Here is a 25,178-nt window from a genome sequence, read left to right as displayed (position 1 = left end):
CGATGTACTTTCCACTATGGCACCCAGTTTGCAGTCATCTGCAAACTTTGTCAGCCATAGTTCTCCTATGTTTGCCTGTACTTCTGAGAAGTAGATGCTGAACAACAGGGGGCCAAGGACTGAGCCCTGTGGGACACCACTTGTGACCAGCTTGGAGTCTGACATGGCGCCAGCAACTCTAACCCTGTGGGTTCTGTCCTTTAGCCAGTTTGCAACCCATCTTGTGACATATGGGTTTACATTTAAGCTGGTAAGTTTCTCTATAATACCCGAGTGGGGTACTGTGTCGAAAGCTTTTGCAAGGTCAAAGTAGGCTGTATGGACTGCCTTTCCCTCATCAATGGCCTTGGTGACTGTTTCGAAGAAGTCGACCAAGTTCAAAAGGCAAGATCTGCCCTTGACAAAGCCAAACTGGGTCGGGTCCAATGTCTGCAAGTCCCCTATGTCTTTGTTTATGAGTTCCATTATGATCCTCTCCATAGCTTTGCAGACCAGGCTTGTTAAGCTTATGGGGCGGTAATTACTAGGGTCCGTAGAGGCACCGCCTTTGTGGAGTGGGACCACAGTTGCCGTATGCCACTCCTTGGGCACATATCCTGTGGTAAGGCTAAGATTAAACAGCTGCCTTATGTGCAGGTTTAGTTCCTCATTGAGTTCATGTAGCACACAGCCGGGGACACCATCCAGTCCCATTGATGCTGTGTTTTTAGCTTTAGACAGAGCAACTTTCACCTGCACATTTGAGATGTCTGGGAGGCTACACTTCGCTGGGATAGTTATCTCTCCTTTTGGGGGGGAGAGGGGGGTGAAGTTTGCACTGAACCTGTCTGCCAGTATGTTGGCAATGTCTGTGGGTTCAGTGATTTTTGTATCATTTTGGAATAATTCTGAGCATATCTGGGAGTTTCCACCCAGGTTTCTAACATAGCTGAAGAAGGCCTTATGATTGTCTTTTGAATCTGTCACAGAGTTTTATATCAGGTTCCAAAGAAAACAAAACAAAGCAAAACAAGCATGTGAGTTCCATCTCCTCAGTGCTGGTTATAGAATGACATCACATTTGATCACCTGACTCCAGTGCAATACACATAAGATCTGTTGCAGTATTTGAAAATTATAGAGCAATTTCAAAAATCTCTATTCTTCCCTTCCAGAATTCATTGTTTTAACATGAACAATTAATCATTTATAATAACACTGTTGATACATCTTCAACATAAACATCTGCACAAGTTAGTGCAACAGACAAACAACACAAAATCATTCACAACTCCCCAACCAACCATGCTGGCACATGTCACACATGCACTGTCCCATTCTTCCTGCTACAGATGGCAACACCCTACATCGTCACGACTTATATGGAAAATGCATGCGTTTTCGTGTTGTGATTTTTTTTTGTTTTACAGGTAAGAAACTCAGTAAATTAAGATTAAGTAATAATAAGAGACTGTTTTCCACCTACTTTAAGCATTTTTCCAATAGACACAGCTTTCTTTGCTGCATACAGATATCCTGATACTCTCATTATGAGGTCTGCAAGAACTGATTACATTTCTGTTTATCTGACCAAAATATTTATAAAGACTTGCTGACTGACTTAAATTCTCCTGGCACAGATGGAGTTTGATGGACAATTTTAAACTCTGTAAGACATTTTTCATTTAATGCCTGACAGATCAAACATTGAAAAATGTATTACTAAAGCTATTATAAGGATAAGCCATTAAAGACGGTCTGTATTACTGATCTATTTCTTGATTTATTTTGTAGTATTTTAGTTGCAATACTGAATGATGATCATAATGCCATTCATGTCTAATATGGTATCTCATTATAACATGCAGCTCATGCTGAACAGTATGAAGAGGTGCGCACTCCCCAAAATATTCACAATTTCTACTGATATTGCTAAACATGCAGTATCTCCACACTGTATTGGGAATCAGGGTATAAATACCTGTCAACAAATCAAATTTGGAACCTAATTTGATCTATGAGTTATAAATGTGGGACAAATTATATCATATAGAAATAAATGGCTTAGAAGAGTAAATCTGCATACAAAAGTTAGACAGGTAGTCAAACAGAATCAATAAAGTAGAAAGTATCCGGAAATGTTAAATTGTATATGTATAAGTCTAGACTGAATACAGTAACTAGCAGATTAAGTCACTGATTTAAAGGAAAAATGATTTTAGGAGTATTTAGTAACAGAGTACAAAACAGCAATAGAGCTTTTACTAGCAATTTCAAATCCACTTGTGTGTTAACTCTATGCAGATTTTCTATGTCACTTGCTCTATTAATGCTGTACAACTAACAGTCATGCTATAAGTGGTCAGAATTGCTTGATCATTAATAGCTGATTGTTTAATAATATATAAAATATAGATATTAAAAAATCTATATTTTAATAAAGTCTTTCATCATTTGTTTTCAGCTCATAAGTCTTATTATATTATTGTGAGACAAATCCTATCAGGAGTTCAATGTTCCACCTGAATGGAAATCAGCTAGTATGAAGTTACTTTATAAAAGAGACCAATAGCTCATGGGCTAAAATTAGGTTATTGTCATATGTACAAAAATAATAGGAAAGGCAATTCTTAAAATCTTTGATACAGTTTTGAGGCTTCACAGCAGGTATCCATTTGCCAATATCATTTTAATGCCAGTCAGTCAGTAGTTTATTGTTGCTAAAAGTTTTATGGCAGTGATCTGGAAATGGATTGATGTTTGCATCTAGCTGCAATTTATATCAACTTCTCCAGAAAATTTCCTTCTGCTTACAATGAAAAACTGCAAATTGTTAACTAGGCAGGATATAGTTATAATTTACTCTCCCTAAGTCTGCCCTTTTTAGCCTCTCAGTCAGGGTCACCAGGTTACCAAGCTGGCAATAAAATGCATGAGAGGAGGATGGACTCAAAAACACCAAACACTCAAACTAATAGACAGGCATACCAGGAACTAAGGAACAAAGCCAAAAACACAAATTATGACAGACAAAAGGAGCCACTATATAGGCATTCAAACCAAACCTAAAAATAACCTACAAAAAATCTGGACTGCCATTAATATCTTACAACCAGGAAAGACCAGTAATCCATCCCCTAACATTGACACCACCACCAATAGCATTGCCACCCAATTCAGCAAACACTTCAAATCCATCCTAGCCCTCAGTAGTTCTCCACTTCACATCTAAACCTATCTTCCATACTAGCAGACCAAAACATCTTCTCCTTACTGCCTGTCCCTACTAGCACAATATATAAATACCTAAATAGGCTTAAACCCCCAACTTTGGCTGGTGGCAAATTACCTGCAGAATATCTAAAAACTGCTGCCAAAGCCATCTCTTACCCAGTCTCCATGGTCATTAACCACTCATTATCAGAACAATGAGTTCCTTCTCTGTAGAAAAGTTCACATAAAATCACTCCACAAAGGAGGTAACTCAGTGGAATTATCGAATTACCATCCAATTGCCATTCTATCCCCCCTTATCTAAAATCTTCAAAAAATGTATACATTCACAAATAATGCAGTACCTCCTCACTAATAATCTGCTACCCAACACCAGCATGGATTCCACCCCAATCACATTACTACTACTACAGCCCTTATTAGCTTTACCAACACAGTAAAATCAACATTGAGACAATGGTAACCTAGTATCCACTGTATTCCTAGAGCAAGACTATCTAACCAACCACCAGCAAGCAGTAAAATGGCAAAATTCCTCATCATCCCTCTTACCTGTCACCCTATGGGGTCCCCCAAGGATCCATTCTTGGACCTCTTCTTTTCAATATATTCATCATCCAACTCCACAAAGCTACCAGGCATGCCACTCTTGTCCAGTACGCCAATGACTCTACTTTAATCTGCTCCTCCCCATCATCCCTCAACTTCAGGAATTGAAACAAGAGTCCTTTACTGCTGTTGAAACCTTGTTAGCCAACTCTCAACTAATACTTAACCCCAATAAAAGACAGCTAATGATATTCTATCCCACTAGTGCCTTAGACCCCATACCACCGTTCAAAATATTCTCAGCTAATAACACCAATATCACACCTGTCCAACACACCAAATTTCTAGGGGTTATCATAGATCATAACATGAAATTCAATATGCACATTGCACAGACAATAAATAAAGTCTATAAAAACTCATAACCCTATATAGATGCAAAATGTACCTCTCCAATGACAGTAAAACAACCATCGCAAGAACCCACCAACTATCCACTCTCCTCTATGCCTCCCCCATATTCATCAATCTAAACAAAGCAGACTTTAACAAACTAAACACCTGCTATAATAAAATAACTAGGTTTGCTACCGACTAAACCTTCAGGACACATCACTGCATAGCAATCAAGCAACTATCCTGGCTAGAATTACCCAACTTGCTCACATATAACCAGCATCCAATAGCCCACCAGATTCTACATTATCCCAACAGAGTTCCTGCTCTTCAAGGTCTACTTAATATCTACTCTAACAGATGCCTATTAAGATCCACCAATAAAGCACCGACTGACATAGGCAAAAGCAACAATAGCTCTGGGGACTCCTTGTTTTCCATTTCTGCTGCAAAAGCAAAGAATACCATCCCTGTAAATATTAGGACCACTGAAAACAAAAATAATTCCAAACGACACATCCGGTCCCATTTACATAGTTCTTGGTTATGTAATTATTCTGGCCCTGGGTAGCTTCACTTAATTAGATCATATCATACTTTAACCTTCTATGAAAGCTTGCAATGATGCCTTTTTATACTCCTAATTAATGTGTTTTTACTGCACTAGCCATTGATGAATGTAGCCAAATGACTGAACAAATTGTCCTTTCAACTGCATTGTTTATTGTAACACACTGTGCTCCTTATAGTATATTTACTTTTTGCTCCTTTCTTTGCCTTGGAACTGTACCTTATTAACTTTTTGACTCTATACTCTACTATATTAACATGTATTGTAATTACTGTATTTGCTGTACTAATCTTTGTGGAGCTTTTCTCCACAGGCTTCTGCTGAAAATGGAATCCATACCCAGTCAGAATTTCCTGGTAAAACAAATAAATAAATAAATACATGTTGTGATGTTATTGGCATTTTTTTGATGGGTTACAAGGTAGTTATTGCTTACAGGATGGTATCACCTGATAAGCCAAGGTGATATGGTTCTCCAGGTTTGACTCTGCCTCCCTAAAAAAGCCAGTTCTATAGGACTTACCTGATCACATAGCCCAGACAGCATTTCTCACTCCAGTAGAACTCCAAGAATTACATGCATTACTAGCATATCATCCCATGAATTCTGCCTGAATAGGGTCAAGAAGGTAGAGTCTTTCTATTCCTCATTTATTACCCACAGCACTTTCAAGTGCCTAGGCCACTAATTAAGTACCGGGTGTCTGGTCACTACACTGAAAGAATAAGAAACTAAGATTAGAGTGAATGCCAATGCTCCTAGTAAAACAATTGATACCACAAAGGCTCTCCCTTATTGTAACTTATTTTGAAAGACTTAAAAACCTTGATATAACATTCTTTATGTTTTAGAAGGGCAATGAGGTGTCCTAAAGGTTCAGTCAAAGACTAAAAATACTTCCTCCATGGAACATGATAATATGCCTAGCTGTTAAACAATGGAGCATGTTATAAGTGACCTGATTCACTCTGTTCTTCTAAATCTCATCAAGCTAGACTCAACACATTTTTGGCTGTGTTAAGGATGGATCCTGCCTACTGAATCCGGTTAACATCTTTGTAAAAGTAATACAAGCTGTTGACAGTGGCCATGCAGTGCACATTGCATAACTTGATCAGGTAAAGGCTTTTGAAACTATATCCCATGTGAAGAAAATGAAAACACTGCCATCTGTGTTAGCATGTCTGGCAGGATATTTGTTTATATTCTCAGACTTACTAGTACTGTATGCCAGCATGTCTAATTATGAAAATGTAAATACATTTTTAAACTATTGAGTACGTCCCTGTTTATACAAAATGTTTAAAGAATCTGTCAGTGTTTTAATACATTTCTAATTTCACATGATTGTGAGGGAGTTTCTAAAGTACAAATTCTCTGTGGAAAATCAGCTGATCAGTAGGTGATGTCATTAGAATGTTCCTGGTTGCTATGTGATTATTCATCAGATGATTGACAGGAAAAAAAACCTTTTTCAAACAGCTGATTGTTATTTTTCAAATAAAACACCTGAGACTGTTAACCTGGACTATAAAGAGACTGTTGATGTCAGTTGCAGGGCAGTTAGTTAAGAGTTGCAGTAAGTTATAGTGCTGTGCAGTGGATACCCAAGAAAAAGGACTCACTGAAAACTGTAAGCCCGTCTTTGCTCTGCTGTTATGTTTTAAATTAGATCACAAAAGTTTATTTATTCCGATAGAGTTTTTCTAAGATGATGGACTACAGTTTCATGTTATATTTCTGATGATTGAATTCTGGTGTTTATTGAAAATTATTGATTTACATTTGTGTAATAATTTTACTTACTGTTAAATGTATTTCATTACTTTACATTGTGGGTGGACAATCAGTGTGTTCTTTAGAGATTAGAGTGTGTTTACACCTGTTCGATACTCCTCAGGTCACCTTGAATGCCTGGCTGTTTCTGGTCATAGCTATCATTTATTATGATATTTAATTTTTAATAGTCAATCATCCTTTGAAGGGCATGTAGACCTATCTAACTCTGGCGGCAGTATTTAACATTTTTATTGGGGATGGGACACAGCTGGAAATCTGAGTCAGGCTTCCCATAAGTGTTAGTGTGTGTGAGATTTAAATTTGTTTTAAGTGTGAGTCAGAGGTCTTAAGCTGGAACACATTGCTCTGAAGTATAAGAGATTACATTTGGGATGGTCAGAGGTATATAGTACAGTCCCATGAAAAAGAGCATATTCCTGTTGTGCTATTAAGAGAAACAGTGGAATTTTACTTTTGTGTGCTCTGTGCTCTGGTGTTTTCCACGATGCTCCCACACTGGAGTCAGTGGTGAGGATTGAGTCTCCTTATTTACTGACCTGGGTTTTAAGTGGGGATGTCACTTACTGGTGGCAGTCTGTTGGGATATTAACTGGACATCAAATGTTGGGGGCAGGCCTGGTGGATATTAACTGGGCGTCACATTATTGGTGGCACTAGTGGGATATTAACTGGATGCCACATTATTGGCAGCTTATTAGGATTTTTAATTGGATTTCAGCAGTATGTGTGTAGTTGTCATTAGGTTGTGCACTCTTAACAGCAACATGGTAAACATTCATAATTTTAATCCACCATAGTTTTATTTATTTATTTTGTTTTTGGTTAGTCAGGTTTAACAGGAAAGGATGTCGGCAGAAGATTTTAGCAAGCTGACAAAGATCCATTTGGCTAAGGAGTGTGAAGACAGAGGATTGATACAAGCCAGCCTAACCAAGAAAGCAATGATTTCAGTGTTGGTTGCAGCCACAGCTCAGACCAGCCATTCAGAAGATATCCAGTTTGCTGTTGGTGATGTGCAGTCTGCCAAGACAGGACAGTCTGCCTTTTCTTCAGAGTACTTGAGAATCCATCTGGAGTTAGAGAGACTGTGCCTGGAAGCCAAATGACTGGAGACTGAGGAAAAAAACTGTGCCTGGAGTCCCAACTGCTGAAGGCTGAGGAGAAACAGCATCAACATCAATTGGAAATGAAACATCTTGAACTGGAATCAGCAGATAGGCTGAGGCATTTAGAAGCTGAGGACAATGAGAGACAATGCCAGCATGAAATGGAGCTTCAGACCCTTCAAGATGGTCATGCAGATAATGGGGAAGGGAATAACCAAACCCCAGAAGCTGTAAAGGTCAGTAAACATTTTCCTCAGTACAGGGATGGAGATGACTTTGATAGTTTTATTCATATCTTTGACAGGGTATGTAGACAACATGATGTTGACCGTGAACTCTGGGTTTGGCTCCTGGCTCCCTTACTCCATGGTAAAACTGTTCAGGCTGTAGCAAAGTTTAATGATAAAGATTGAATTGTGACAAAGTGAAATGTTGCTTGCTTGACTGTTTCAGACTTATACCTGAGGCATATAGAAAAATGTTTCATGAACGCATGGCAGATGAAAGTACATGTGATTATATTGCTGACTTAAGTTCTTACTTTCATAGATAAGTGAGTGGGTGTTAGGTCACCACTTTTGAGGGACTGGCAGACCATTTGTTGAGGGAACAAGCCCTCAGTACTTTGTCTGATGACATGAGAGTCCTGTTAGCAGACTACAAGTGTAACTCTGAAGAGGACATGTGGTAAAAAGGGGATCTCTACTTGGCAAGCAGAGTATCACTGCATAAGACAGGCATACCCAGTGCTGCACATGGACCTAAGGGAACCCACTGGTTGCAGTTTAAACCACTCCAACAGAGTACACCAGTAACAGAGGAAATGACTAATCAAAGTCCACAGTTAGGGATTAGATGTTTCAAGTGTAATCAGAGGGGACACACAGCAGCCAAATGTCCATTGAGGCAAGGTGAGAAACGGAAGGTGAGGGAGCCAGTAAGTGTGGTGGACAAATTGCCAGTGGTAAGCTGTTTAGAAAAAACTGGGGTGCCAAATTATCACCAAAATTTATATCCTCTCTTAGTAGATAGTAAACAGGTGACTTTTAAGAGGGACACACCTTCTGATATAATGATTGTGAGACCTGCAGTGGTTAGAGAAGAGCAATACTTACTTGGGCAGTCCACTCCATTCAGAGCATTGGGAGGAACCCTGTTCCAAATATCTTTAGCTGGGATTCACCTTGACTGGGAGGGTGGAAGAGGTAGCAAGCAAGTAGTTGTGTTTGAAGATATTCCTGCAGACGTCCATACAGGGAATGACTTTGATGATGCAGTACCTTGTGTACATGCAGTAATATGTAGTCAGGCTTGGAGAAAGGGAAAGGCATGTAGGTCAGGTAGTCTGGGAGAGATCCAGAAAGATCTCATACCTGAACCTGGGACTGCTGTGGTGTCTGTTTCAGAGAAGGTGCTATCTGGTAGCAGTAAGTCTGAATGTGAGGCCCAGCTGGTGGTGGGTACTGATGTTCCCTTGAACACTGTGACTGCAAGGACAGAGCTGAGTGGCAATACCCAGAGTGACAGTGAGAGACAGCTGTTGGAAGTAACTAGGCTTCCTGCAGAAGGGGAGCTGGGGAAGGTCATGAAGGTAGAGTTGAGACAGGCTCAACGTACACATCCTACATTAGAAAGCTTGAGAGAGATGGCTAAGGAGGTGCCTGAGACTCAAGAAAGAGGGGAGTCTGTTTACTGGAACAAAGGTTTGTTGTATAGAGCGTGGACTTCAGGATGTGGGCAAGAAGGTGAAGCAAGTTAGTAGTGCCTAGAGTTTACCATCTGCCAGTTTCAGCCATAGCACATGACATTCCTTTCTCAGGTCATATGGGCATAAGATGTACTAAGAGACATATTATGGAAAATTTCTGTTGGCCTGGGATTGCGACAGATGTGGTAGGATATTGTAGGGCTTGTGAACAGTGCTAATAAGTTGGTAAAGCAGGAGACAAGGCTAAATCTCCATTAATGCCTATGCCTGTTATCGAAGAGCCATTTCAGAGAGTGGCCCTGGATATTGTGGGACCCTTGAGTACTCCAAGTTGTACAGGAAAGAAATGCATCTTGGTGGTAGTAGGTTGTGCTAACAGATATCCTTTAGTAGTTGCTCTGTTGTCTATTAAGACAAAGAAGGTGGCAAATGCTTTGCTAAAAATCATCAGCAGTGTAGGGTTTCCATGGGAAATACTGACTGACCATGGTGCCAACTTTATGTCAGACCTGTTGACTTGTCTGTGGAAGCCTTGTGGGGTAAAATATCTAAAGACCACCTCCTATCATCCACAGACTAATGGTTTTCAGGAGAGGTTAAACTCTACATTGAAGACTATGCAACAGGCTTTTGCAGATCAACATGTGAGGAAGGTCTTGGATAGATTAAGTAGAGCAGCATTAACCATCAAACCCAGTAAGTGTCAAGTGGATATGGCAGAGGTCACTTACTTAAGAAACAGACCGGGAAGTGGTAAAATTAGGCCAGAAGCTGTCAAGGTGGAAACTATTCAAGAGTGGCCAGTTCCTGTTACTAAGAAACAAGTGAGAGCATTTCTAGGGACAGCACGGTACTATAGAAAATTTGTGCCCAATTACAGTACCATAGCTGCACCCCATACTGACCTAACTAGGAAGAATAAATTATACAAGTAAGTGTGGACCACAGATTGTGAACAGGCATTCTATAATCTTAAGGCAATTTTGGGAGGACCCCCTATGTTAGCCAGCCCAGATTCAAAAAAAAATATATATTGTACAGGTAGATGCTTCAAATTATGGTGTGGGGGCTGTAATTAGCCAAATATTTGCAGAACCAGAAGAGCATCTAGTGGTTTATCTGACCCATAGACTTCAACCTAGAGAAGAGTGTTATGCAGCAGTGGAGAAAGTGTTTGGCCATAGTCTGGGCATTGCAAAAGCTGCAGACCTATCTTTATGGGAGAAACTTCACTGTACTCACCTGTTATAACCCTTTAACATAGCTTAATAGGGTGAATAAGCAAAATGCCAGGTTACTGAGGTGGAGTCTAGGATTGCAAGCATATGATATGACCACACAACATCGCAGTGGGGTGAATAATGCCAATACGGATGGATTTTCCAGGAGACTAAAGGTTTAATTTTCCCAGGTAGACCCATTTTTCTCAAGCATTTTTTTTCAAGGGTCACTTGAAAATCCTGTTTCAGTTATAATGGGGAAGAAATGCGAAGAAAATGAAAACACTGTTTAGATCAGAGTGTGTGTATGTACCTATAAGAAGCATTTCCAGATGTAAGCACGTGCATATAAATAGTGAGCACATGCAGGCAGCAGTGCCATTTTGAGTGAACAGCCAGAGTGTTAACATGTATGAGTGTGGAGGTCAGTCTGTTTATAAGTTTAAGTTACAAAGCCTCATTCCTGAAGTGTTTGTGTGTAATAAAGCTGCTTGAACTGAACCCATGAAAGTTTGTCTGTTTTATCCTGACCAGACGAGCAACATGGTGTCAGAACCAGGATTAAGAGAGCAACTTCTTCAAGCCATGAGGTGCAGAGTTGAAGGTGAAGGCAGATTGAGCTGGTTGAGTGAAAAGAAGCTCAGACAAAAAAAAAAGGGGGGGGGGCAGAAACAAATTAAGGTAATGAAAAACTGCACAAATGATTTATCTGCACAGAAAATGAAACAGAGCAGTTATAAGGCAGAAAATACATTATTAATTAAATGAAATGTTTGAACCCACAATATTTCATAAAACTATCAAAAATATTCATACTGGGCTCAGAATTACCTTTCATTTGTATAATGAGCGTGATTAAAGTAAAACAGGCACAAGAAAAGTATAATGAGCATGATAAGGGATTAAAAGGGTATAACGAGTACAATAAATGGGCAATTTAAGTTTAAAGAGCAAGTTGACTGCATGTTTTATAGTAAAGACTATGTTTAGGCACAAACTACTATTTTTGCATTGACAAAACTCATTCAAAGCATAACTAGAGTTGTTCGAGGTATCTCAGAGTGCGCAAAGTGTTTGCAGAGTGTGTGCTTTATTATGGTGTGATTATTTCAAAAAGTTTGCTGTGTGCAAAGTACAGTGATATTGCAAAGTGCAGTCAAGGTACAGCCATTTTGAAAAGTTTCTTGTGCTGTGTACATTTATTCACAGAGTGCTGCCATTTTAGAGTGTTTCTTACACTGTACAGAGATATTTCATAAAGTACAGCCATTTTGAAAAGATTCTTATGCTGTATACAGTTTATTTACAAAGTAAATTCATCTCAAAGTGTTTCTTACTCTAATCTTCTGCTCTGTGCAGTTTACTCACAAAGTACAGTCATTTCAAAGTATTTCTTACACTGAAAACGAGTGGTTTCACAAACTACAGTGATTTCAGTGTTCTTGTGCTAAAAAGACTTATTTGGCAATGTGCAGTTATTTCAAAGAGTTTGCTGTGCTGTTGGGCATAATAACCAGTTCTGTTGGGCATAATTACAAGTTCTGGCATATATGTATATATATATATATATATATATATATATATATATATATATATATATATATATATATATATATATATATGGTTCTACCTGACATAAACGAAACCCCAAAACACCGACAACGCAATCACGAAACCACATAACCGACAGTACAAAAACACGAAACCACACATGCCCGACAACGAAATAACCGACGGTACACAAACACGAAACCTCATACACTGCACACACCACAATCACAACAATCAACAAACAAAACACATTCCCCATCCAGAAACCACATATACAACACAAGCACACCAAAATCCTACAAACCCACACTAAACCTCACATACACAACTACCTACAACCCTAACCCAAACCCTAACCCTAAGGTCCGTCACTACCGCACACTTACCTGACCCGTTCCTTAACCCTAACTCACTTATCCCGCCCCTAACCCAAACACAATCACTACCGCACACTTACCTGACCTGCTCCCTAACCCTAACTCACTTAACCCACCCCTATCCCCACAGACCATCAATATCCACACTTACCTTACTCGCACCCTAACGTCCGTCACTACTGCATACTTACACAGCCTTTTCCCATGTCTGCATCCTCGGCGTCGGTGCTTTCATCCGTCGGGTCGGTCTTCTGAACTGTCGATCTTCTGGGGCCTGTCGCGTCAGTCTTCTGCACTGTCGATCTTCTGGGGCTCGCGATTTTCGTGTCGATGTTCCGGCGTGTCATCTAACTGAGGTAGAACCATATATATCTATATATATCTATATATATATATATATATATATATATATATATATATATATATATATGGGTCTATATTAGCAAATCGAAAAAACATTTAAGCGAATACCAAAATAAAAATCCAGAATGCACTAAACAGCGAAAAATAAAATAACAAACTGTCATACATACTACCTACCCAAACAAAATAAATAAACTACATACATACACTAACCAAACCCTACATCTAACCTAAAGTAAATCACCAAAACCCTACTTCTAACCCTACACTAAACCCCACATACACAACTAGCTATGCACTATCCTTAACCCCTTCCTAATCCTAAGGTCTGTAACTACCGCACACGTCCCTACAGACATACACCCAAAAAATAAATCATACACATACATACATTTAACAAAACCCTACTTCCAGCACTACACTAATACACAACTATCTATGCACTATCCTTAAACATACACTCAAAAAATAAATTATACACATACATACAGTTAAATAAAACCTTACTTCTAACACTACACTAAATTTTACATACATTACGTATTAACTTACCTTAACCTGCATCCTAACCCTAAAGTCTTATCACACACTTACATTATGGAGCTATACAGCAGACGGGCCAACGACTGCACTTCGACATTTAAATTTTCACTGTTTTGGACATTCCAGCGTTTCCATATTTTGTGCAATATGTGTCGCTCTTTTTATATTCGCGATTACGGTCTTTCGATCTGGTAATAGGAACCCTATAGCTATATATATATATATATATATATATATATATATATATATATATATATATATATATATACCTGGGTTCACTACATATGACCGAAAGTTCATTTGACCAAAGCCCATATGACTGAGAACATATTACCGAAAGTTCATTTCACCGAAAGCCCAAATGACTGAAAACTCATTTGACCGAAAAACAGCACTGGTAGGTATATGCCCATTTCCCCACTGTAGCGGGACCCTGGAGTGAGAATATTAAGTTGGGGGGTATGGGAGGTGTAGCCCCCCACATTTTGCAACAACTTTGTACTGATGTTATATGTTTTAATGTATTTTTAATGGATACACATGTATATAATAGTGCATAAACTGCAATTATGTGGGGGGCTGTGCCCTCACTCCCCCCCCCCCAACTTAATATTCTCACTCCAGGGTTGTGCTACAGAGGGAAATGGGCATATACCTGCCAGTGCTGTTTTACGGTCAAATTAGTTTTTTGTCATATGCAGTGAACCCATATATATATATATATATATATAGCTATAGGTTCATAGGTTCATAGGTTGATACTAGGCTATCTGCCCTAGGGCATTTATAAGCCAATGTGTTTCGCTTTTGCCACCCTTTTAGATTAGTTGACTGTGCCTCTGTATAGTAGGTCACTGAAGATAGCCCTTTTAAGGTTAGTTTACTGTGCCTCTGTCTAGTAGGGACACAGAAGAGATCCCAGGGGTAAACCTACGATCTCTCATCCACTCAAGATTTCTCTTAAAGAGGGTCATTGAGGGGCTCTGCCTAACATGGATTGGGATTTTGTTCCAGAGTGAGGGGAGTCTCTGGGATATGAATCTGTCCCTCCAGCATGTTCTATTTATTTCTATGCTGAGGTTTAAGTCCCTGGAGCATGTGGCTCTAAGGGATTTGGATTTCCTGAGGTGGAGCATGTCCATTAATTCTGGTTTGGACATGGCTTTATACGTCAGGCACAGATCGCCTCTGAGTAGGCGGTAAGCAACTGAGCAGAGCTGGAGTTTCTTTAGCCTAACTGCGTATGGCATCTGTTTGAGTCCATTGATCCTCTTAGTGAGGTACTTTTGGGGTCTTTCCAGTTGCTGCAGGTGTCGGGTAAGGTTCATCCCAAATGGGGCATTGTATTCAGTTATGGGCCTGATGAGTAGAGGGGCACAATGACCTCTCTTGATCTAGATGTGAACCCTTTCGTGATAAGATGGGCTATATAGAAGGTCTTTCTAACCACTTTGGCAACGTGATTGTCAAAGGAGAGATTGCTATCTACTTGGGTCCCCAAATCCCTAATTACTTCTTCTGTACTTAATGGATTACCACCTTTGTGGTAATTTGTGGGCACTTTGTTTTTCCCAAAGCCGATGACTATGCACTTTTTGGCATTTAGCTTTAGGCCATGGCTCTGGCACCAGTTATCCGTCTCTGTGAGACCCTTTTGGAGGATGCTTGTGTCAGTCGGTGAGTCGATTATGGCACCCAGTTTGCAGTCATCTGCGAACTTGGTCAGCCATAGTCCTCCCATGTTAGCCTGTTCCTCAGAGAAATATATACCGAACAAGAGAGATCCCAGGACTGAGCCCTGCGGGATGCCACTTGTAACTGGTTTAGAGTCTGACATGGCACCTGCAATTCTGACCATGTGGGTTCTATCCCTGAGCCAGTTGGCAACCCATCTTGTGACATAGGGGTTTATATTTAAGCTGGTGAGCTTATTTATGATGCCCGAGTGGGGTATTGTGTCAAAGGCTTTTGCAAGGTCCAGGTAGGCTGTGTGGACTACCTTCCCTTCATCTATGGCCTTGGTAACCGTTTCAAAGAAGTCGACCAGGTTCAAGAGGCAAGATCTGCCCTTAACAAAGCCGAATTGGGTAGGATCCAGTGTTTGGAGGTTCCCAATGTCTTTGTTTATGAGTTCCATGATGATACTCTCCATAGCTTTGCAGACCAGGCTAGTCAGGCTTATAGGGCGATAGTTTCTGGAGTCCGTTGTGGCACCACCTTTGTGGAGTGGGACCACTGTTGCTGTACGCCATTCCTTGGGTACATATCCTTTAGTAAGGCTGAGATTGAACAGTGACTTTATGTGAGGGTACAGTTCTTCTTGGAGCTTGTGTAAGATGCAGCCCGGGACACCATCTGGTCCTATTGATGCTGTGTTTTTTGTTTTGGAGAAGGCAGCTCTTATCTGTGCATCTGTGATGTCAGGGAGGCTACACTCTGTTGGGATAGACATTTGCTCTTTTGTGGGGAAAGGGCGGGAGAAGTCTGCACTGAACCTGTCTGCCAGGACGTTGGCAATGTCTGTGGGTTCAGTGTATTTTTTGTCATTTTGCACTAACTCAGAGCATATCTGGGAGTTGCCACCCAGGTTCCTGACATAACTAAAGAAGGCCTTGTGATTATCTTTAGCGTCTTGTGCAATTTTTCTTTTGAAGCTGGCTTTAGATGATTTTATGAGGGTGCAAAACCGCGCAAATGCGAGTTTTAAAGCAGCAAAACTGAAAGAGATAGGAATTGACCTAAAACAGCCAATAAGCTACTAGTTTCAGGGCTAAGACCACTCCTCCAGGGACAGATAGGCTGCTCAAAGCTCCTTACTCTCACTGGTGAAAAGAGAAGTTTCCTCCTATCCAAGTAAGGATATGGGCAACACAGGAAACTACCACAGTCTGGAATTCAGCAAAACCTGAAATCTGGACTAATCTATTTCAGCAAAGGCAGGAAAAGAGAATATTTTTTTTGTTTTTGTTTTTTTCAGGAAACAGCAGATAAACACACAGAAAACATTGTAGATGCTATACATATATATATATATATATATATATATATATATATATATATATATATATGGGTCTACTTTGTATAACCGAACTTCCGATTCACCGACACACAATTTACCGACCCCAAACAACCGAAAACACACAACACCGACAAACACCAACAACTCAAAAAACTGAACACCATTACACCGACACAAAAAACGTAAACTACACATTGCACACAATAACATATCCACTAACCTTAACCTAAACCCTAACCCTAACGTCCGACACTACCGACACTTACCCAACCCGCCCTAACCCTAACTTACTTAACCCACCCTAAACCTCAACACCGTCACTATCGTGATACTTACCCTACCCAAGCCTAACCCTAACTCACCTAACCCACCCTAAAACATTAAGCCCGTCACTATTGCACACTCACTCCACCCGCATACTAACCCTAACACACTCAACCCTTCCCTACACTACTCTATGTCACTATCACACACTTACCTTACCGGAACCCTAAGTCTGACACTACCGCACACTCACCTTTCCCACACCCTAACCTAAAATCCCTCACTATCGTACACTTACCTGTCCGCTCCCCAATCCTAAATCCGTCACTATCGCACACTTACCGGATCACGCTCACACATTGCTGTTGTCGGTCTTTCGGCTGTCGGAATATCGCCTTTTCAATCATCTACCTGTTCGGTCATTCCGTCTCGATCTTCTGGGTGTCGGTGAAGTGGCGGTTCAGTTATTCGAAGTAGACCCATACATATATATATATATATATATATATATATATATATATATATATATATATATATATATATATGTATATATATATATATATCTATATGGATCTAGGACTATTGAAAGAAAGATTATGTCACTGTAATCTTCCAATATTCTATCCTTAAGAGACCGACTCGTTTTATCAATATAAAACATGCTACAGATGGTACAAAAACAGAAGTACTCTAGGTTGCTAGTCTTACAGTCACTTTAAATGGTCTAAAGGACTGTTGATTGGCTTCTTGTTGCTATAAATTGATGTGATGACATGGTACTTAACTCAGTCTAATGAGATATTCTGAAAGCGCTTACTGTTTTTGGTATTAAAGTTGTGTCTTTATTTCTCAGCCGTGATATTTGGTGCCTTTATTTTATTTTACTTTTTTCTTGGTTATTGGCACAAAGTAATACTTATTGGTCCTGTTTTTGCTTTAATTTTGAATTTCATTGTTTATTCAGGACCTGAGCATGGCAGAGGGAAACCAAGTTGAACTTCCTTACAATTCTGAAGCAGGAAGGTCATCTGCATTTGGACTGAATAGTCAATGTTTACAAAGAATTATGACCCTGAATGTTAACCCATTACTTGATGTGATACCCAATAATTAAGTTGAGGAGGTGCGAGATATTGATGATATACATATTAATTTCTTACATATATAGAGAGCCCTTGAGAATAAACTATACAAGTTTAAATGGCTGCAATGGCAGCATTTTCATTTAAAAGCCTTCCTGAAGTTTATAGTGGTGCTGGGGGGGGGGGGGGGCTACGTATATTTAACATGCTAAGCTATGGAGAAATGTTTCCGAAGCTACTACTGAAGTGGCAGAGTCTTAACTTATGTTTTAGTGGTGAATATCTGCAACTTCTTATTGATTTATTTGCTCCATTAGAGAAAGAAATTTAAAATGAAATTGCTGTGCTGCAGAATAACATCTACGATACTTTTCATGTTGCTGTCATAAATGATAAATTAGATTCGCTGCATGACAGTATTATTTCATATGAGAAGAGATTACAATTGGCAAAAACTAAGAAATTAAATGGGGTTTGGCTGATTTTCAACGTGGGGCAGTGTTTTCCTGGCCGAGAGTTAACAGAGCAGCTTCGGATACTACTAATGCCATTTGTAGACCAGAACAGTCTGCAACACGCTACATCAAACCAGGAAGTCCATTCTGGTTTACAGCTTTCAGAATGCGGTACGATACAGAAGGAGACCATGAGTGATGGAGTTCACTCTGCTTAAAATGTTAACGCTCGTTTTCACAACTTCGAACCTCGAAATGAATCAGTGGCTTCTTTTTTAGCAACTGGGGATCAAGAACAGAACAACATGAGCAATTTAGTTGTTCCGTTTATTTTGTCAGCACCGCTACCCATAAAAACCAGATCCAGAAGTCGGGGAAGAAGAGGCAAAGTGCAACGGTTACCCAGTATGGAAACCACTCAGAATTCAACGAGGACTCATTGCAGGTGAATAAAGATCTTGTAATTAATATTTCTAGCACAGAGTTAAAACGAGCACAAATATCTTATTTTGAAGGATTTGAAACTTTATGGCAGGAATTTAACACTAGAGATTATGTTTAGAAGCCATACTGATAATGTTCAAATGTTTAATAAAACAAATACTTATATACCCCCACCAAATCCTATGGTGGATGCATTTATAAATATATGTGAACAAAAGATCAGACAGATATATGAGCTTGATGTTAAGGCTACATATTTTAATATGAACACTGATGAATATAATGCGTTGATCGAACTTAAAAATATGCAGTCTATTATTATCAAACAGGCTGATAAGAGTGGGGTAATAGTAATTTTGGATAAAGAGCTGTATATTATGCAAATGAGAAAAGTTCTTGATGATCTTAATGCCTACTCACATGTGTCTAAAGTTGTTGTGAATGCTATTATGGAAAAGGTTTCTTTTTATGTTTTTGACATGTTAATGACGAGTATGATTTCTGAAAGTCTTTTTAAATATTTTGAAGTAGAGCATCCACTGGTTCCTATGACATATGGTCTACCAAAAATAGATACAAATTTAGAATGTCCACCAATGCGTCCAATTGTATCTGGTGGGAGGTGGGTGACTGAACTCCTTTCCATATTTGTGGAAAATAATTTACACCCACTATTAGAGGGTCATGAAACAATACTTGAGATACTAAATCCCTTTTGGAGAAACTATATATGGTAACTAGAAATCTGGCACATGACTACTGGTTGGTGACACTAGATATAGAATCTCTTTTCACGGTGATTCCTAATGATTAGGGCATTGGGAATATTAGGATGATTCTTAATGAACATCCTTCTTTTACAAATGAGAAAGTTAGTTTGATTTGTACACTAATTGAAATAATTTTAGAAAACAATGTATTTGTATTTTAAGAAGAATTATTTGTGCAGAGGGTTGGCATGGCTATGGGCACAGCGTGTGCCAATAGCTATGCCAACCTTGCACTTGCTAAATGGAAAAAGGACTATATATTATCTTCTAATGAATTTTCTTAACATGTTCTATGGCATGTATGATTTGTGGATGATATGTGCCTTTTATGGGGGAGTACACTGGATAGGTTAAAAAGTTTTATTAGATATCTGAGAAATTCTACTGATTTTCAAAGATTTACATATAAGTACTCTTTACATCAAATTGACATTTTAGATGTTATTGTTAATAAGGTGAAATGCCAGAAGGTGAAGACAAATCTATATAGAGAATCTGTTCATAGGAACAATTTGCTACATAGGGAAAGCAAACACCCTAGGCATATCCCACGGAATGTAATGAAGGGACAGTTTTTTAGGATTATGTGGCTATACAATGATGATCAACAGTTGCAGATAGCCTTAAATGAATTGAAATCTGATTTTTTTTGCTTCGGGGTTATAAAGAACAGGAGATTGATTCCTGTATTGATATAGCATGGAATGAGAGGCAAAATAAATGAAAACCTTTTTTTAGTGAGAGGGTGGCTGAAATAGAACATGTTTCAGCCCATACTCCCCCAGAGAAAAATGTTCTTTAGGTTTCCTATTTCTTTTTCTAGTAATATTGATTCCTTTTGTGATATCATCAGAAAGATTTGGAATATTCTGAATTCAATAGATGAGTTAAAAGGTGTCATAGACACAGTCCCACACTTCACCTTGAAGAACAACAGGTTATTTAAAAGGCATTTATGTTATAATGTACATAAACATATAGAAAGGTTGCCTTCAAATAGACTGGGTACTTATATATGTAGCAATTGTCTAGCATGTAAATACATTCACACTGAGGCTTTTTATAGACACCCTTCTATGAATTTTAAAATAGAATTGGATTTTTCTGCTGACTGTAAGACTAGCAGCCTAGTGTACTTCTGTTTTTGTACCATCTGTAGAATGTTTTATATTGGTAAAACAAATCGGTCTCTTAAGGATAGCATATTGAAACATTACAGGGACTATAAGGAATTGTAAGGAAAACAATGCTTTAGCACAACATGTTTTTTTTTTGGTTCTGTGGACAGTTTTAAATTCATGGCTTTACAACTAATCAATATAGGTGTTAGAGGTGGTGATATGAGGAATCTAACTGAAATTGCTGAACAGAAATGGATGCTGTATTTTCATGCAGATAAACTACTGGGGCTTAATGGTGCTACCTCACTTAAACCCTTTCTTAGGGGACACCCTCTAAAGCACTGTGTTCTATTTTACTCTGTTTTATAAGTGAGTGTGTGTGTGTGTGTGTGTGTGTGTGTGTGTGTGTGTGTGTGTGTGTGTGTGTGTGTGTGTGTGTGTGTGTGTGTGTGTGTGTGTGTGTGTGTGTGTATGTATATATGTATACATAGTGATTTATTTTTGTATGTGTATTTTTATGATATAAATATATATTATAGGTTCATAGGTTTAAAGGTAGATACTAGGCTATCTGCCCGTGGGCATTTATAAGCCTAGCCCGTAAGTGTCGGCTTTCGCCGCCCCATAAATTAGTTAGCTGCGCCTCTGTCAAGCAGAGCCATAGACGTGATCTCTGGGGTATACTTTTTATTTCTCATCCACTCGTCAAGGTTCTTCTTGAAGAGTAATATTGAGGTGCTCTGTCTAATGTAATTAGGGATTTTGTTGCAAAGCATGGTGAGTCTCTGTGACAGCAATCTGTCCCTCCAGCATGATCTGTTTATTGCAGTGTTGAGGTTTAGCTCACTGGAGCTTGTGGCTCGTAGTGACTTGGATTTCTTTAGGTGGAGCATGTCCATCAATTTTCCGAGTTGAACATGGCTTTGTAGGTTAGGCAGAGATCACCTCTGAACAAGTGGTATGCCACTGAGTAAAGCCAAGTTTTTTCAGTCTGGTTGCATATGGCATATGCGTGATACCTGTGATCCTCTTGGTGAGGTACTTCTGTGGTCTCTCCAGCTGCTGGTAGTGTTTTGTAAGGTACATCCCAAAAGTGGCATTGTACTCTATGATGCGTCTGATGAGTAACGAGTATAGGGACACTATTACCTCTTTATTTCTAGATGCAAACCCTTTAGTAATTAGATAGGCTACATAGAAGGATTTCCTAACTACTTTGGCGATGTGATTGTCAATAGAGAGATTACTATCTACCTGAGTCCCCAGGTCTCTTATTACCTCTTCTGAATTAAGGGGGCTGCCACCAATGTGGTAGTTCGTGGGTGTTTTGTTCTTCCCAAATGGGACGACTATGCATTTTTTGGCATTTAACTTGAGGCCATGACTTTGACACCATGTGTCAGTCTCGGTGAGGCCCTTCTGGAGAATGTCCATGTCAGCCAGAGTGTCAATTATGGTTCCCAGCTTGCAGTCATCAGCAAATTTGGTCAGCCATAGACCTTTTGTGTTTGCCTGTACTTCTGAGAAATATATGCCTAACAGTAGAGGGCCCAAGACTGAACCCTGGGGGACACCACTTGTGACTGGTTTAGAGTCGGACATTGATCCCGCTATTCTTACCGAGTGGGTTCTGTCTGTAATCCAGCTGGCAACCCATCTCATGTCGTAGGGGTTTATGTTTAGGCTAATGAGTTTGTCTATGATACCCAAGTGAGGAATGGTGTTGAAAGCCTTGGCAAGGTCTAGGTAGGCTGTATGAACCACCTTTCCCTCGTCACTGGCTTTGGTGACTGTTTGGAAAAAGTCAACCAGGTTCAATAGGCATGATCTGTCCTTAACTAAGCTGAACTGAGTTGGGTCAAGTGTTTGGAGGTCTTCTATGTCCTTGTTAATGAGTTCCATGATGATACGCTCCATAGCCTTGCCGACCAGGCTGGTCAGGCTTATAGGGTGATAGTTACCAGGGTCAGTTGTTGCTCCCCCTTTGTGAAGTGGAATAACTTCTTCTGTGGGCCATTCCAAGGGCACATAGCCTGTGGATAGGCTGAGGTTGAAAAGTTTCTTAAGGAGAGGGTTTAGTTCATCTTGCAGTTTGTGCAGGACGCAGCCTGGGACTCCATCTGGCCCCATTGATGCTGTGTTTTTGGCTTTTGTTAGGGCTATTTTTACTTGTGCTTCTGTGATTTCAGGGATGCTGGACTCTTTGTGTATTACTATGGGTCCTTTTGGTGGTGATATGGGGTAAAGTTGGCACTAAATCTATCTGCCAGGATGTTGGCAATGTCCGTAGGTTCCGTATATTTTGCACTATTTTGCACCAGCTTGGCGCATATCTGTGATTTACCACTTAGATTCTTTACATAGCCATAGAAGGCTTTGTGGTTATCTTTCGAATCCTTGGCTATCTTCCTTTCGAAATTTGCCTTGGAAGATTTTATAAGGGACCTAAGTTTTTTACTAATACTGGTCAGGGATGTCTTCCCTTCTTGGGATTTGCTGTTTTTCTGGACTAGTTTCCTCCTTCTATTGTATAGTTTGTTGATTGCTGGGGACCACCATACTGGTTTCCTTCTCGTGGAGGAGTGAGTCTTGGTTTTACTAGGGATGGCACGATCCATGCATCCTTGTAGGTGTTGATAGAGTGCATTTGTAAAGACTTCTGCATTTTGGGCTGAGTTATCCCTAGGTTTGGGGGGTATGAAGCTACCCACCTCAGTCATGAGCTGTGTGAAGTCGGCTTTGGGAAAGGTTTTCACTGAGGTTTCCTTGTGTAGGGGAGATGGTGGAGTGTGGACATCCAGTGTGATTAGTTTATGGTCAGATCTAACCAGTGACTGGTTTACCTCCAGTGTGGAGCACCTGTCGCTCATGTTGATGATGACCAGGTCTAGTATGTTTCCACCTCTGGTTGGGGAGTTTACCAGCTGATCCAAGGCATTTGAGTTGATAAATTCCAGTAATCGCTGGTCCTGGGAGTTAGTACTAGAGTAGTTTTCCAAGTTGATGGAGGGGTAATTGAAATCACCCAATATCAGGGTGTTTTGTAGGACCTTAATGTTTTCCAGTGTCTCCAGGAAGGTCCTGGGACATGGAGGGTGATCTGTAGCAAGCCACAAATTGCATTTCAGTTTTTCTTTGCGTTAGTTGCACATGGATGATCTATGTAGTATCATGTAGTGCCATTAACCTGGGGGTGTGGGTATCCTTGATGAATATAGATACTCCCCCCTCCTTTTGTTGCTCGGTCCATATTCTGTGGCCAAAATGTGTAGTATGAGTTGTATCCTAGAAGTGCTGGGGTGCTCTCTGGAGCCTTAAACCAGGTTTCTGTTACTGCACAGATGTCAACATTCTCCATACTCAGGAGTGCTTCGAGTGCGTGCATTTTGAGATTTAAACTCCTGGCACTGAGTAGCATAACCCTCATTTTCTTGTTTTTTGTGCTGGTTATGGTAGCCTGTTTGACTTTTGGGCCTTGCCTAAAAAGGGCATTATGGGGACAGCAAGAGCCTTGGCCAGTATTCGAAAGCCTAGGGGTGACAGGTGCAAGCCGTCTCTTGCGATGCAACGAGGCTTGTTGAGCATGTCATCCCAGGCTGACAGATACTGGATCCCCTTTGAATGACACCAGAAGTTTAGCCAATTGTTGAAGATGATCATTTTTTCTTTATACTGTTGTATCATTCTTGGCGAGGGTAGAATGCTACTCAGGGTCAGGGTCATACCCGCCTGGGTTATGTGATCAGAGAGCTCTTCCATGTCTCTTTTCATGTAGTGCAGGAGGTACGTCTCAGGTCATTCACACCAACATGTATGATGACAGAGTCATATTTGTACTTGTTCTGGAGTGACCTGAGTGCTTGTGTTATGTGGTGGATTCTGGCTCCTGACAGGCAGCTTACCATAACCTTCTCCTTGTCCAGTCTGGTGAGTGGGACATCAGTGTGCTTGACTATGGAGTCTCCTATTACTAGTGTGTTAGGTATGCTATTAGGCCTTAAGGGCTGAGAGTGTGCGGCACACTGATTTTGTGGTTTCTGTGTTGTTTGGTTAGAGATGTGATGTACTGGTGTGGGTTGTTTGGGAGTCTGCCTTGGAGGTCTCTGTTTCTTTGGTAAGTTATTAGTTAGAGCCTCTGAGTATGATTTTGTGTGTTTATGTGTATCTTTTGCCTGTGCTTGTATAGTTGGTCTGTGTGAGGCTGGAGGTGTGATGCAGTTGTTGACCTTCTCCTCTTGACTGACTGTTTCAGTCATGGGTGGAGAGAGCTTAGCCTCCAGTTTGGCTGCATAGTTACATCTCTCACATGTGTTAGAGTTGAGTGGTAGGAGGAGAGGGTTGTCTGTGTACATGAGTCAGTTGTGACATTGACCCATGATACTAAGATTCACTAGCTGGACAGGAGAATACACTGGAAATTGCCCTTTGGTCATGCCTGAATAATAGGGTGGGTTGTTATGTACCTTTGGCTGGTTGAGATGAATAAAGAGCCTTGCCCTGCTGGACAATCTAGTGCTGGAGTTGTGCTTACTGTTAGCTTTAGCTAATGCTGGGCGTTTGGTGTGTGATTGAGTTTTTAAGTTGAGAGTTTAAAGAGTTCCCAGGGAAAAATTGAAGTGTAGACT

General features: G+C 40.0%; 1 protein-coding gene across 1 annotated transcript in view; it reads right to left on the bottom strand.

Annotated features, from left to right (window-relative positions):
• Positions 1-17,041, bottom strand: part of CTNNA3 (catenin alpha 3) — a 2,496,777-nt gene extending 2,479,736 nt beyond the window's left edge. Inside the window, exon 1 of the mRNA XM_044055603.1 lies at positions 17,024-17,041. Coding sequence (XP_043911538.1) covers positions 17,024-17,041 — 18 coding nt within the window. The remainder of the gene's footprint in view (positions 1-17,023) is intronic.
• Between the last annotated feature and the right edge of the window lie 8,137 nt (positions 17,042-25,178).

This window comes from Protopterus annectens, chromosome 14.part0 (genome assembly GCF_019279795.1).
Source record: "Protopterus annectens isolate FY-2018-M chromosome 14.part0, PAN1.0, whole genome shotgun sequence".
Taxonomy (NCBI): Eukaryota; Metazoa; Chordata; order Ceratodontiformes; family Protopteridae; genus Protopterus; species Protopterus annectens.
The sequence above is the reverse complement of the archived record's forward strand: the minus strand, read 5'-3'. Positions and strand labels throughout refer to the sequence as shown.